General features: G+C 33.8%; 1 protein-coding gene across 1 annotated transcript; it reads left to right on the forward strand.

Annotated features, from left to right (window-relative positions):
* The first annotated feature begins 1,341 nt into the window (after nucleotides 1-1,341).
* On the forward strand, nucleotides 1,342-7,890 carry LOC107847180 (ankyrin repeat protein SKIP35). Its single transcript, XM_016691408.2, has 4 exons — nucleotides 1,342-1,576; nucleotides 1,790-3,112; nucleotides 4,266-4,698; nucleotides 6,835-7,890. Exons 2-4 carry the CDS (start codon nucleotides 2,442-2,444, stop codon nucleotides 7,642-7,644), a joined length of 1,914 nt encoding a protein of 637 aa, XP_016546894.1. The 5' UTR covers nucleotides 1,342-1,576; nucleotides 1,790-2,441; the 3' UTR covers nucleotides 7,645-7,890.
* The last annotated feature ends 6,624 nt before the right edge of the window (nucleotides 7,891-14,514 follow it).

Below are 14,514 nucleotides of genomic sequence, written 5' to 3' on the forward strand. Positions count from 1 at the left end.
GTTTAAAAAAATGACCTACTTTGACTTGACACATAATTTAAGAAAATGAATAAGATTTTTGAATCTTGTGACATTAAATTAAAATTGTGTGAAATATATTAAAATATTTTTTAATCTTATAATCTTAAATATATTACATGAAAAGTTAAAATTAAAGTATTATAATTTTTTTTTTTTTATAATAGATTAAAAAAAAATGTCATTTTTATTTAAACTGAGGTAGTATTAAAAAAGGACAAGGGAGAGCGTGAGGGTGCGAGTTTGTGTAATGATTGTAGTGGGGAGAAGTGGGGCCCATGGAGGGGGCAACCTTTTGTGGTGTGTGTTATAGTAAGGGGAACTCTCACTTTCATGACTCATTCCACTCTTGTCTGTCCAATTTATTTTTGTAGTTTTCTCTTTTTCTTTTTTATTCACAATCTTCAAGCATATTATTACAAAACAATTATGACATAAACTTATGTATATGAAAAACTTTTATATATACTCAAGGAAAATATTCGTGCTGTCCTCCATTATATTATTCTCGTGAAAGTTAAAAAGACAGTTCTTTCCTTTTATTAATTACAAAAGAATATCTTTTTTTTCTTTATAAAATGAATTAAAGATCTCTTGAACCAAATGAAATGAAAAGATTATTCTTACTACCTAAATGAACGAAGCTCGAGCTAAAAAGGAAAAGAATAACGAGAAATTTAAGAAAATAATAGAAAATTTTAAATTTTATAATTTTTAATTAAAGATATGTTAAATATAATTAAAATATCATATAATCTTATAATTTTCAGTGAAAAATTAAAATTAAATTATTACTAAAAAAGAAATAAATATTCTTTTTAAAATACACTACAAACAAATTGAAATTGAAAAAAAAGAAGTAATACTATAAGCAATTAGCCAATTAGTAGTATTCTTTTTGTTTCACTTTAGCATGATAATGTGAAAATTACAAATTATCCGTGTAAAAGAGTTAAAACTCATACGAATAGTATTATACATGTACTTGTTTGATACGCGGGATAAAGTAAAACAACTCATAATTAAATATAAAATAAAATTTATATCATATTTAATAAATAATATAAATTTAAAATTTATCAAACGTATAATATATCTTATTCCAAACTTATTTTAGTATATCTCACCTTATGCTATGCAATTTAAGATTATTTTATTATATTTCCATATTAAATAAATAAATTAATACATAAATTATATTATTTCAGATTTATAATTTCTGAACAATTTAATTCGCATACCAAATGATACCAAGTAAAGCAAAAGATGACAGTGCCCATTTGTTCAATTTTTAAACTAAATTGATTCCATACATTTTTTACTTATTCTTTCAATTTCCGGTTTTTCTTCAAATCTTATTCTGTGGGGTACTATTATTATTAAGATTCCATGAATTAGGAAAAAGAAAATCTGAAATTAAAAAACAAAAGATAGCAGGAGAAAAATAAAGAAGAAAGATAAAATAAAAACACATAAAAAGGCAAAATACTCTTAACCATCCAAGAACAACAAGGGGCAAAGGGTTTTCTCACTTTCTCTCCCACTAATTATTATTCAGGTTTTCTTCTCTTCTCCATTTTTTTGCACCCATTTTCCCTTCCCCTTTTTCCTCTCCCCCTTTTTTTTTTTGGTTAATAATCCTAATTATTTGTATTTTTTATAAATCAAAAAATAAATTGCAAAGTTTTTGCCTTTTTAATATTTTTTGGTTGATTTTTTTGCTTTTTCTGCATATCCTTTTTGTTGCTGATGGGAATTTGTTGTCTTGTAGGTTTGGATATTGATTTGTTGATGTTAAAGGGGTTTTAGGGTCTATGATGATGATGAGCTGGTATTTTTTGGTATAATTTTTACAGTTGTTTGTTGATTTGGGGTTTCTTTGATCCTTTTGCTGTTCTTGAAATGGATGTAAAGATCTCTTTTTTGGTTTGATGGAGTTGGATCTTTTATTAACTTAATTTTTGGGCAAAAAGCAATTTTGGGTATTGTCTAATTTTGGTGTTATATGTTGATTTGAGGGCTTCTTTAATCCTTTTGTTGTTGTTGAAAATGGAGGGGTGAAGGTGTGTCTTTTTTTTGGTTTGATGGAGTTTGATCTTTCATTGGCTTGATTTTTGGGTATTGTGTAAAATTTGGTAAAGGAGGAGACGTTGTTTAAATTTGTTGTTATATTTTGATTTGGGGAGGTAAAGGTCTCTTTTTTTGGCTTCATTTTTGGGGGGTTTGTTTTTGTTTGTGGTAGAGAAGGAGAGTGAAAAACAGTTTTGGTATTGTGCAAAATTTGCTAAAGGAGGGCTTTGTTTAAATTTTGGGATTTTGAGTGTATTTATTAAGGCTATTTAATTTAGCTTATGGGTGTTGGTTGGAAGAATTGATTGTTTTAGTTGTTTGGAGTGTTTTGGGTGTTCGATTGATTGGTAAAAATGGAAGAAGATGGAATTATTTTTGTTGAAGGAAGTGAACAGTTGGAAAGTGAGATCAAGATTAATGCGGAAGAGTCTCAGTGTTTCGGGATGGAAGTGGAATCCTGTGAGAATGGAGGAACACCTAGTGTAAGCAATGAGATTGTAGGTTTTCCGTCAGAGAATGGTGAAGGAAGCAATGTTAACGTGGTCTTTTCTGGAGAATCTCCGATTGTATGTAAGGACTTTAGATCATCTGCCGTAGTAGTAGGAGGGTGTAATTGTGGAGTTAATAAACTTAAAGCCAGATTGGCTAGTTCAGACGGTGAGATTGGAAAAAATGAGAAATCTAGACACGAGAAGAAGCTTAATAGACAAGAGAGGATTGAGTTAGGGCGATTGTTTCAGGGTGCTGTGAGTTGCCATGATTGGGAACTTGCAGAGAGTTTGATTCTACTGGCTGATCCCCAAACTCTAAATGATTCATTGTGCATTGCTTTAGACTCGATATGGTTTTTAAGTACGCAAGAAGAGTTGTATGGGATAACAGGGCTGATTAAGAAGATCATTTCTAATGGTGCTTTTGATTTCACTCGGGCAGCCCTAAGGACTTCATTTCTTGCCTCTTGTGTTTCTGCTTGCCAAAGTCGAACCATGAGCCTCACAGATACTGTGACTGTAATGGCACAAAGGTCAGAGATTATGCCTTTTCCCTATACATCATTTGTCTGATTGAACTAAGACTTTAATAACTTGAATTTAGTCTTTGATGGTAAAAAAAGTACAAAGGATAATCAATTTACTCTTCAATGTTTGCGCATATCTTTTTTTTTTTTTGATAAAGTAAATCAACTTCATTAAAAGTGGGGAAATCACGAGAGGTATATCAGAGAAGTAGAAAACCTACAAAAAGAGATGGTTTTCAAAAGCAAATCCAATCATCTATACAACAAGGAACCTCATGGGTGCACTAAAAAGAAATAAGATATAAGAGACTACTCCTTAACATTACAAAATTCATCTCCACGCCCTCAAAAGATCACCCGTCTCATTCTCTTGAAATGACCCACATCAGTGCTTGTGGAGCAACATTCGAAGTCCTGCTTCTTCGACTTCTTCTTCCGCACCTCCAGCTGAACAATTAAACCTTTTACATCGCTTGGCATCGCCCAATAAATTCCGAACCATGTCAGAAGACTCAGAACTTCCCACCATGATGTCGAAACAACTATGTTGATGTCTCCTCATCTCTTAAATATGCAATTATGCTCAAATTAGTGCAAATATTGCACATTGGGGCATGCTTGTTTCTAATTTTAAGTTCTCCCAAAACCATGAATTTGGATTTCCAGGTACAATTCACTGGATGTCTTCCTTGGCATAGCTTTAGAAAGCTCTTCTCATAAATATAATTTCTTGCCGGCATGTCTTACTGACCCTAAGAGTCATATTCGTTCCCTTGAAGGAGCATCTTACTAGCTTCTCTGCCTCGAACAATCCATGAAATTCATATTTTCCCTAATTCTTCATGCTGAAATTTCTACTTTCAGTCTTCTCCAGACATTGTAAGCATTAGGAACATGCATTTGTTTATCGGTAAGGTAAATAAAAGAATCTTTATATAATTTTGATTGTCTAATATTAGAATTTCTTTGATGAGGTTACTGTTGAGGTTATTATGATCTTCATGTTTAGGATTTCAATGGGTAATAGTTTAAGAGTTGCAGTTTTAACTTTTCATTTTGTTTTTCTTTCCTTCCCTTTTTTTTGCTTCATGTCAATTTGCATGCCTTATGCTGGGTGCTTGTGTCGCTCATGTTGGATTTTCACAACTGCTATTAGCAGGTTACATGAACGACTTCAAGAGTGCAATGGGGATGTAATTTTGAAGGCAGAAGCTGGTGCTAAGGTCCAGAAGTTCACTGAGTGGGCTCTAAAATGTATTGGTTTCCATTCGCGCTGCCAGGGGAACAGGGATAGGGCTGGGAACAATGCTGCTGTAGAAATACAACTACAGTTGTCGGCTTTCAAGACCTTCCTTGATCTTGCTGGGAACCACCTTACAGGAAAGGACTTCACAGAAGCATTTGATGCAGCTTGCTTCCCACTTACACTCTTCTCTAGCTCATTTGACCCTGGCTGGGCATCAGGTATTTCAGCAACTGCAATCCAAGGATTGCTTGGCATGTTGGTGGAGGGCGGTGCAGACAATGTCAATCAATGTTTTCTTGAAGCATCACGTTTTGGGAGCACTGAGCTTGTCCGCATTCTCTTGCAGGTATACAAGCGTTATTGTTTATGTTTCTACTCTTGCCTTTAGAACGTTCCTAGTATTTCTCCAAGATTACTGTGTTCCTATGGTTCTTGATATATTATGTCACTTGTAATGCTTGTTTTGTCCCGACATTTTTTCTTTTCGCCCTTAACTTCAAGTCAGAAAGTACTATGGCTTAGGAAGTACTGTTATTATTTCCATCTACTCCAGTTTCAATTAGTCAAAAAGCAACTGAAACGTAAAGAAGTAAAGAAAATGCATATACACCACAAAACTGACACGTGCCTCCTTCTCCTAAAGAAAGGGCAGTTAAAAGTTAAAAACATCCAAATATACTGCCGCATGCTGGAGTGATTTGTTAGACAGAAAGTCAATTGAAATTACAGTAGATTGGTATCTTTTGGCCTTTATGATGTTCCCTTTTCTGCACAAGACTCATTACCTATACTAACTCTAACATTTGCTAATGCATACCATTAAGGTTTGAAATTGGTATATTCCAACAAATTATTTATTAACAAGATTCATCTTAGTTCGACTATTGTTTTGATGGTTGCCAACCTATCGCATTAATATACTACAATATTTTCTAGACTTTGTTTGGGTACGGACGAACATTAAGAAACAAAATTTGAAATGACGATATGGCTAGAGTAGGACAAAATGTTAGTTTTTATATTTGACTTGTTGCATGTGGTGCAAATAGACATTATTAGGACTATCAAGCAAGAAAATATGAGCGGCGTTTTCCATCAAATTATTAGGTTCAGACATTACAAATTTTTATTTCAATAAGTGAGCATCAGTATAAAGATTACGAAAGCATCTAAAGTAATTAAACAGAGAAGAAAAGTTGAAATGTAATTTAATGCCTCAAAGAAGTAGCATAAACTCTACTGTAAAAAATAGTAGTAGCAGTACCACTTTTGTTCCCTTTAATAATAGTGGTGTCTGAGCCAGTTTGCGGCACCTCTATTATTCTATCGGGTAACTGCTACCAGGTATCTCTAGATAACTTTGCCACCAAGGTAGAAGAGGAGAAATCACGTAGTGTTCTTTTCCCTTTAGGTGTATCTAATCACATCGTCTTTCTGCTTTCTCTGCTTATAACATCCCAGAGTGGTCATGTGTGTGTATGTCTGTTATAGTATGTTCATTTATTAGCAGAGTAGGGCCTCTCTACTTCATCTGCGGTAGTGGTATGGACTGCGTACACTTTACCATCCCCAGACCCCACTTTGTGGGAGTACACTGGGTATGTTGTTGTTGTTTTTACATTAGCAGAGTAGGAGATGCTAAATGAGGAGGAAATAATTCAATAACCAGGTTATTAGTATATCATTGCAACCTTGCAGATATTGTGTATGAAATTAAACTTTTTGCCTCTTGAATTTTACCATGTAACTAATCCGGAACTGGCTACTGACATGTATTTTTCCTTTCGAAAAGACAGAAAATCAGAAATTGAGCCAACATTTTGTATGCCAAAGTTCATTTTGCTGCAAGGGAGAAGTTGGTGATATTGCCATCTTCAATATAGATACTCAGTTACTGGGCATTACTATGTGTTTTTAAGCTATTTAGATTTGGAGAGTTTTAATTGCTCCTCTAGATTGTGGGCTTCGTGGTGCCGTGGTGGTCCAGTTAAGTGACTGTGATAGGCATGACACAGATCCATGAGAGAGGGAGAGGTTAAAATTCATTGAAATTATAAATGTTGTGAGTTATTATCTTGCATTATTGATTGGGGTGTATTGTTTAGAATTATTTTCGTTGGGAACTGACATGCAGATGGTTTTTATATAATCAAGAATATTCTGCTTTATTTTTTACTACAGCTTACTTATGCTCCATGTTCTGATGAACCATCATTATTGTGATGCTGATAAACTTGTATAATGTTTGCACTGTTCGTATTTCGTGGCAGTTTACTTGGGTTTGTATCTCATTCTGGTCAGCCTTGGTGTATAATGCTTCTTTTCACCATTTCTTTGTATGATTGGCGGGGCTAGAATTTTGGATAAAGTGTTTTTTGTTGATATTTCTTGCTTTTTTGTTGATGTTTTCTCTTCTCTCGACATATTTGGAGAGTGGGGCTGTCTATCATTCTCATCTTTGGTTGGTTGTTTTCTCTTATAGATTGCTCAAAGGAATAGCTTGGATGTTGATGTCGACCTTGCTTTGGGATTTGCTTCCCATTATGGTAAAATTGCAACTATGGAATGTTTAGTGGAAGAAGGGAACGCCATGGCATTCTTGGGACCTTTGATGAGAGCTGCCGAAAGGGGCTCCATGCAGGTAGTTGACTGGTTTGTTAAAAGAGGTTGCAGAGACATGGAACTATGTCTGGCCCTCACAGCTGCTACTTCCAGTAGTCAGGTTGAAGTTGCACAATATCTCCTTCCTCACGTTCCTCAGCATGTTCTTGCTGCCTTAAGCATTGAGATTCTTAAGGCTGCTGGTGAAAGAAGTAGTGGGTCTCTTGATGGAGTAGCATTTCTCCTAAGTTCAGACTTCCTCGGCGATCCTGCTGCCACTTATGCTGTTGCGGACAGCATCGCTAAGTCCGATGACGAGGCTGTCGCTCCCGAGCTTAGGTCTTTCCTTCGAGAGCATTGGTCGGAAGCTGCTTTCTCAGACGGACTTAGGCAAGGACAGGAACACTACTGGAACATCGTGCGTATTTTGAAATGGGGCGAATCTCCCGTGTGTTTGAGGGACCTCCCGGGGCCCTTGCGGATAGCAATAACATACCTGCCACTGTATAGGGAATGTGTCAAGGCAGGGGGTTGCTTGTTATCACAAAGACTTAGGGGCCAACTTGTGGAAGCAGCAAAAAGACTTGACGGTGTAGTGCTGGAAGAGGTAAACCAAGGAAGAGAACTATTGGCTGTTTTGGAGCATCATCTTCCTCCATTTTTGCATAATAATGCATCCAATGCTGCTTAGTTTTTGAAATTTTCACATCTGTCTCTTCACTTTTCCTTCCACAAGTATAATAACACAATGGTTGTTGCATTGAAGGTGAGTGAGAAGCCCTCTTAAGGTTGGCCAATTATCTTAAATGAACCAGACCAGTAGATTGCTTAGATAATTGTACCTGCAGAGTGTCTTCAATTTGCATATTCTGATGTGTATGTTTAGTAATTACGTTCACAAGGCCGGGAACTAAAATGGACGTGCAATATTGGCTAATTTCATGGCGCTTCTCTCCCCACTTGTCTTTTATCTAATTCGGAGGAATAAAATAGATAGTCTTTCAGAGAGATGGCCAAGTGGTTGCTGGCCAGATAATTACTTAGTAGACATATGACACTTTCATATGCAACTTTATCACCGATTATGAGTAATTAAAACTCTTGCCCCAATTTATGATGTTTGGCCGGGCATGGAGTTTAAGAAGAAAAGAGGTGTTTGAGCGCGTGGTCTAAAACAATTTATGGCTATTGTGGCCGTAAATATCTCAAATGAACAAAAGTTCTCAAATATTAGAAAGTAGCATATGGTATCACTTTAATTTATCAGTAACTCGTGTTCATCTAATGTTGTTTGTTGTAATATTAGGCGCTGGTAAATGTTTCTTTTGAGATTTTGTGAAATTATATTGGCTATGTTGTCAGGGACGGCTTAATACTGTTGGTGGTCTAAAACCCCACTTTGTGGAGAAACCTTAAGTTTTTCTCAAGAAAAAGTGTGTATATGTATGTGTGTGCGTGTGTGTATATATATATATATACTAGTTTAGGATATGTACGATGCATGTGTAATTTAATTAAAGACGTTAACCCAACAAAAACTAAAAGTTATTACTCAAAAGAAATCACAAAAAATATACTCCCGCCGTTTAAAAAAGAATGATCTATTTTGACTTGACACAAAGTTTAAGAAAATAAAGAAGATTTTTGAATTTTGTGGTCTTGCATTAAAGTTGTGTCAAATGTACCAAAATGCCTTTTAATCTTGTGGTCTAACCATGCCGTGTGGAAAGTTGAAACTAAAGTATTGTCAAAAAAGGAAAGGGATCATTCTTTTTTAAATGGACTAAAAAGAAAAGTAGTTCATTCTTTTTGAAACGGAGGGAGTATAATTTAGGAAAACTACATTAATTCCGAGGAAAAAGGAGTAAGGTAACACGAGAGGGAAAAACGGAGAAACTTTGAATAGAGAAATAAGTATGTATGTACATCCTTTCAACTCAAAATGTAATATGATAATCTTAAAGAAAATTCAAAATTTTAATATTAATATACTGAGATATTGTACCATAAGACTTCATCCGTGAATGTTCGAAGTCACGACTTCAAATTACAACCCAAACTGCTCATAGTCTACAATTAAGATGCACAATCAAAATATAAATTATCCAGAATACATACATTTGAAGAACCAAAAGTAGAATATACAACGAAATAGCTAGTAAATGCTCATCGCTTGATGTTGCTTTCTTCCTTCAAATTCAGTGGCTATGTATATTTTCTTTTGGTGTCAAAATATACCACCGACGTCATATTCGTTGCTCATGCTCATTCTTCTAATATTGAATGCACTGTTTATGTACAAATTAACATAATCAATCACGTATGAATAACTCATTCTAATCCACATGGACACCATATATATGTTGGTATCGTTTACCCTATGGACACACACTCTCTTCTCCCTCATCTTTTTTGTTGGCAAGCTAGGGCAGTCATGGTTGCCACTGTCTCTCTCCAACCTTTTACTGTGGGAGGGAATCCTCAAGAAATCTTAAGGAGAGCGTACCCGATCCTATATACAATTAACTTACGCTCCTTGCTTAAATCCAAACAAAATAGCCGCATATTACAAAAAAAAAAACAATGCGGCTACTTAATCTTGAGGGGCCGGGACGTCTTTGGATTGTCCTAAAGTTCCTCATTCCCTAGATAGCTTACGATATGGCTTCGAGAGTCTCAGATGAGGCTTCTGGGTTTTATGTTCTTTCCATGACCAGGTGCTTCTAAAGTCGATTGCAGCAAATTCACCACCTTTTCAAAACACAAAAGCAAAGACAATTAAACCACACAAATATAAATCATACTTATAGAAGCAACATACTTCATATAGTGTTGGTAATCAATGATCAATGTCAGCTGTAGGTATGTTTAATGATATCGAATGTAGTAACAATGACAGAGTGCCGCTTCCAGAACTGAGATGCAAATGTCTATAGACAAACTCTAGAATAGCAGTCATTGGACCGTCAGTAGTATCAACCGCAACTACCCACCAATTTATGACCATTTAATATTGATTTGAGTTCGTTTATAGTCATCGGCACGTCTCTTGCAACAGCTAGATTCACTCTTGGAGATTGAACCAAGTACATTATGATCCAATTAAAAATACCTAATTCTTTATCATAATATAAATTATTATCACTTTATAATTTCCTACACCTTGACAATTTTAGAATTACACAGTAGGTTTTGAGTTTACTTTTATAATTTATTCATAAAATAAAAGCATATGTACAGGATATAATAATTATAAAATTTATATGTACTTCAAATTATAAAAAAATAATGTTGGAGATATGAAAAGTTTTAATCGTTAACGACTAATCTCTTTTACAAAGTGAGCTATATTTGTATCAACTAACTTATTGAAATTTCATATAAAAAGTTTCCTAGCTATATATGATCAACATGATTGGATAGCTTGTATGCAGGGGCGGAGCTAGCTTATGGCTAGGGGTTCATTCGAACCGCTTCGACTGAGAATTATACAATTTATATATGGTTAAAATTATTTTTATGTACATATAGTAGATGTTAAACCTCCTTCGCCTAGTTTCCTATTTATTTTTTTCGATTTCGAACCCCCTTAGTAAATATTTTGATTCTACTGCTTGTACGTGTGTCTCATATCAATTAATAAGGCAACACTATTTTTAATGGGAAAGTTTCAAAATAACAAAAGTTTGACACAAAATCCACCTTCTATAGCCACACTTTACATATTTACCATTTATAGCCGTTGTATTCACTTTTACTCAGTTGTTTGTATTCATAAAAAATATAAGTACACTACATATTTAGTCTCGCAAAAAGCACTATCATTTTTTTTCTTTTTCATTTTTCTTATATTTTTTTCTTTTTCGTGTTTTCCCTGTTTTTTCTTCTTTTTTCTTTTTTTTTTTCATTTTTTTTCTTTTTCTCTCTCTTCTATCTCTAACTTCTATTTCTCTTTTTTTCTTTTCTTTTTTTTTTCTTTGATTTTTTTTGTTTTCTCTTTTGTCCTTATTTTCTTTATCATATTTTTGTTCTATTTTATATTTTTTGCATTTTTGAAAAATATGACTACTCGAGCACAAGTCATGGATGATAACGTAAATACCACAATTGTTTATCGTATTTGTAGTCACACCGTCATTTAATTTTTGTATTCATTGATACAACTGTATTTGTATTTGTATTTTAAAGTTCACGCTTGTATTTGTATTTTGTAGTTTGCATTTCTATTTGTCTTTTATAATTCACACTTGTATTTGTATTTGTTAGTTTGCACCATCATTTATATTTTATATAATTCGCACTTGTATTTTAAAGAAATATTTTGTATTTGTATTTTCTAATTGACTGCATATTGTATTTGTGATTTCATTGTGTTTGTATATTTAGATTATATTTGGATTATATTTATATTTGTATATTCTATTTTCGTCGATGCCTTTTTATTTTAAAAGAATTATTTTGTACAAATAAAAAAAATAGATTAGTACAAAAGAAAGAAAATACATATGTGTACCGGTCCTTTACCATAATACTAAGTTACTAGAGAAAATTGAAGGAAAGGTGTCTTTTAAGTCTTGAATGAAGGATTGGTGACATTGACCAACTTTAAGGGTCAAACATAATTAGAAAACTTGATTAAGTTAATTGTGGACTTGATTAATATTTTCAAAACTTTCTAATCTTTTCAAAAATACAGATCAACCCACACCCCTCTTGACTCCAAATCATCGACTGTCTCTCTCCTCTCTCTCTCGAAAACTTCTCTTAACTCTCTCCCAACCAACAGTTTTGCAAAATTTCTCCCTTCAATCCCCGGCGACTTCAACCTCTGGCGACAAATATTCGGACGAGTTCCTTTTTTACTTTCAACCATCAATCGATTTGAAGACTTCTCCGGCGACAACAATTTTGAGTTCTTCGTCGTCCCATTTCTTCTTTCACAGGTAAAAAATTATGTCTTTTTAGCAATGAAGAAACAAAGGAACTTGAGCCAACTTTTCTTCTTGTATTGGTTAACATTTTCAATATTTCTTGCTTAAATTTGAAATGTGGACTGAATAAAATCTTAATTTCTGGCATTTCTTCTCTACTCTTTCTAGTGTAAAATATAAATTTTTATTGTTATTATAGTTCTTGTTGTCAAACTGTTGATTCGATTTGTTGGTGATTTTTGGTCACCGTTGATGTTCTTAGTGTGTGTGTGTTGTGTTGGTGTTGCTAGGTTGATTTGTTGTTTTCTTTGGTAAAAATGGTGTTGCAATATATTAATCATCTGATGCAACAGATTAACCATCCGATTCAACAGATTAACCACCTGATGCAACAGATTAACCATCTGATGTAATAGATTAACCATCAAATGTAATAGATTAAACATCTAATACAACAGATGAACATAATAGACCATTCATCTGTTGCGATAGATGAATCTTCTTTTTGGAAGAAATCTAAACAATATTGATCCAACAGATAACTTATTTGGCAATAGATGAGTGATCTGTTTCAACAGATGCGTGGCCTATTTTTATTATTTCCAATAGATTACTCATTCACTACAACATGTTGCTTATATGTTGCAATAGATAACTTACCTGGTTTAGCAGATGAGAGATCTATTTTTATTGTTTCCAACGAATTACTCATCCGTTGCAACAGGTTGATTATATGCTGCAACAGATATCCTACCTGGTGCAACAGATGAGTGATCTATTTTTATTGTTTCCAACAGATAACTCATCTGCTGCAACAGGTTGGTTATATACTACAACAGATATCCTACCTAGTGCAACATATGAGTGATCTGTTATAATTATTTTCAACAGATTACTCATCCATTGCAATAGGTTGGTTATATGTTGCAAAAGATAACCTTTTTGGTGCAACAAATAGGTGATCTATTTTTATTATTTCCAATGGATTATCATCCGTTACAATAGGTTGGTTATATGTTGCAACAGATAACCTTTCTGGTGCAACAGATGAGTGATTTATTTTTATTATTTCTAATGGTTTACTCATCTATTACAATAGGTTGATTATATGTTACAACAGATAACATATCTGGTGCAACATATGTGTGGTCTGTTGAAACTGTTATTTTACTGTTTTGCATGTTAGATTTACTGTTATCCCTTTTTAATGATGCATAATCAATTATAATCTATTTTATGTTTCTGTTAATTTAAGATAATATGGCTTCCAAAAGAAAAGAAACCGAATTAAGTCCAAGTAAAGAAACAAGTGAAGCAGCTAGGCTAATCCACCACTCTATGAGCTTGCTTTATAAGGGTTATCTCAATCAAGAGCAGAAGATAATGAACACGGGGAGGAGGAATGTTTCAAAAAGGATGAATGTTTCAAAAGAGATGATCCAAATGCTAATAGCCCTTCCACCAAAGAGTTGGTCAAAACCTCCAGCATTGATCATTATCCTGTGAGAATGCAGCGCGATGGTGCCATAGATTTAATGGGTGATTTTGTGGTTAAGTCAGCCATGGGAAAATCTTTCGACCCTTTTAGAAAAAACTTCGAGAACAAAAATTGGATTCTTATTTTAGAAAAAATTGCTTTGGGTAATATATTGATTTGCCGGAGGACAACAATGCTCGTTTTCAAATAAAAATGGTATATAATCTTCTCAAGCGTAGGTTTATGTATGAAAACAAAGATAAGATGGATGGGGTATGGATAAATTACTGTGGCATGCCTATTTATTTTGGTTGGAAGGAGTTTGCCATAGTTACTGAACTAAAATGTTATCCTCCTCCTCCTTCTCAAGTTATACCTATTCTAACCCAAACAAAAGCACCCCGCACACCTTAAAAAGTAAAGCCAAGTCGAGTAATTTTGATGACCTGGTGTCCATTGTTGGTCCAAGCTTCAAAAACAAAAATTTGATAAAAGCGTTGAAAGGTAAAAGACTTTCAAAGAAGCACAAACAATCATTGTTCTTGGTTTGGTTTGTACATAATATCTTTGGGCGAGAAACGTTAACAACGACATAAACCTCAATTTAATAAATCTCTCCAAGGATCTTGAGGCATTTAACAACTATCCTTGGGGTTATGAAAGCTTCAAAATAATTGTCGAATATTTGTTGACTTCGTTAACGCCAAAGACAGTCAACTTATATGGCTTTCCATGAGCTTTCATGATAAATATTTCTTTTATTATGATATGATTTATTTTTTTATTCAATAATGCTTTTGATTCATTGGCGTTTGTTATAGGCTTGGATATTTGAAGCCATTCCTTATTTGAGACAACAAGTGAACTACCAGGAAGAAGTTTCCTGTTCAAGAATCCTGAGATGTTTGTCAGCCAAAACTGATAAAAATGTAAAATTTCTTGATCTTTTCAATCCCCCGAAGGAAGCAGTAAGTTTAATTCTAATTAGGTTTTTATTTTAATTAATGATTATTTTAAGTAATTTAATCACCATTTAAATATGTACTGATTTATTTTAGATTGTGCCTTCGTGGCTTGTTCCGACCAATTCAGAGTTGAAGATGCAAATTTTTCTTACTTTATGATCTGTGCAAACTTTATCGGACCCTAAGGT

Source organism: Capsicum annuum, chromosome 8 (genome assembly GCF_002878395.1).
Source record: "Capsicum annuum cultivar UCD-10X-F1 chromosome 8, UCD10Xv1.1, whole genome shotgun sequence".
NCBI lineage: Eukaryota > Viridiplantae > Streptophyta > Magnoliopsida > Solanales > Solanaceae > Capsicum > Capsicum annuum.

Bases quoted from the DNA above. Each gene is read 5' to 3' on its own strand.
- LOC107847180 (XM_016691408.2), top strand. From the start codon at position 2,442: ATGGAAGAAGATGGAATTATTTTTGTTGAAGGAAGTGAACAGTTGGAA. The intron at 3,113-4,265 runs GTCAGAGATTAT...TGCTATTAGCAG, and splicing joins GTGACTGTAATGGCACAAAG to GTTACATGAACGACTTCAAG. The intron at 4,699-6,834 runs GTATACAAGCGT...TTTCTCTTATAG, and splicing joins TTGTCCGCATTCTCTTGCAG to ATTGCTCAAAGGAATAGCTT.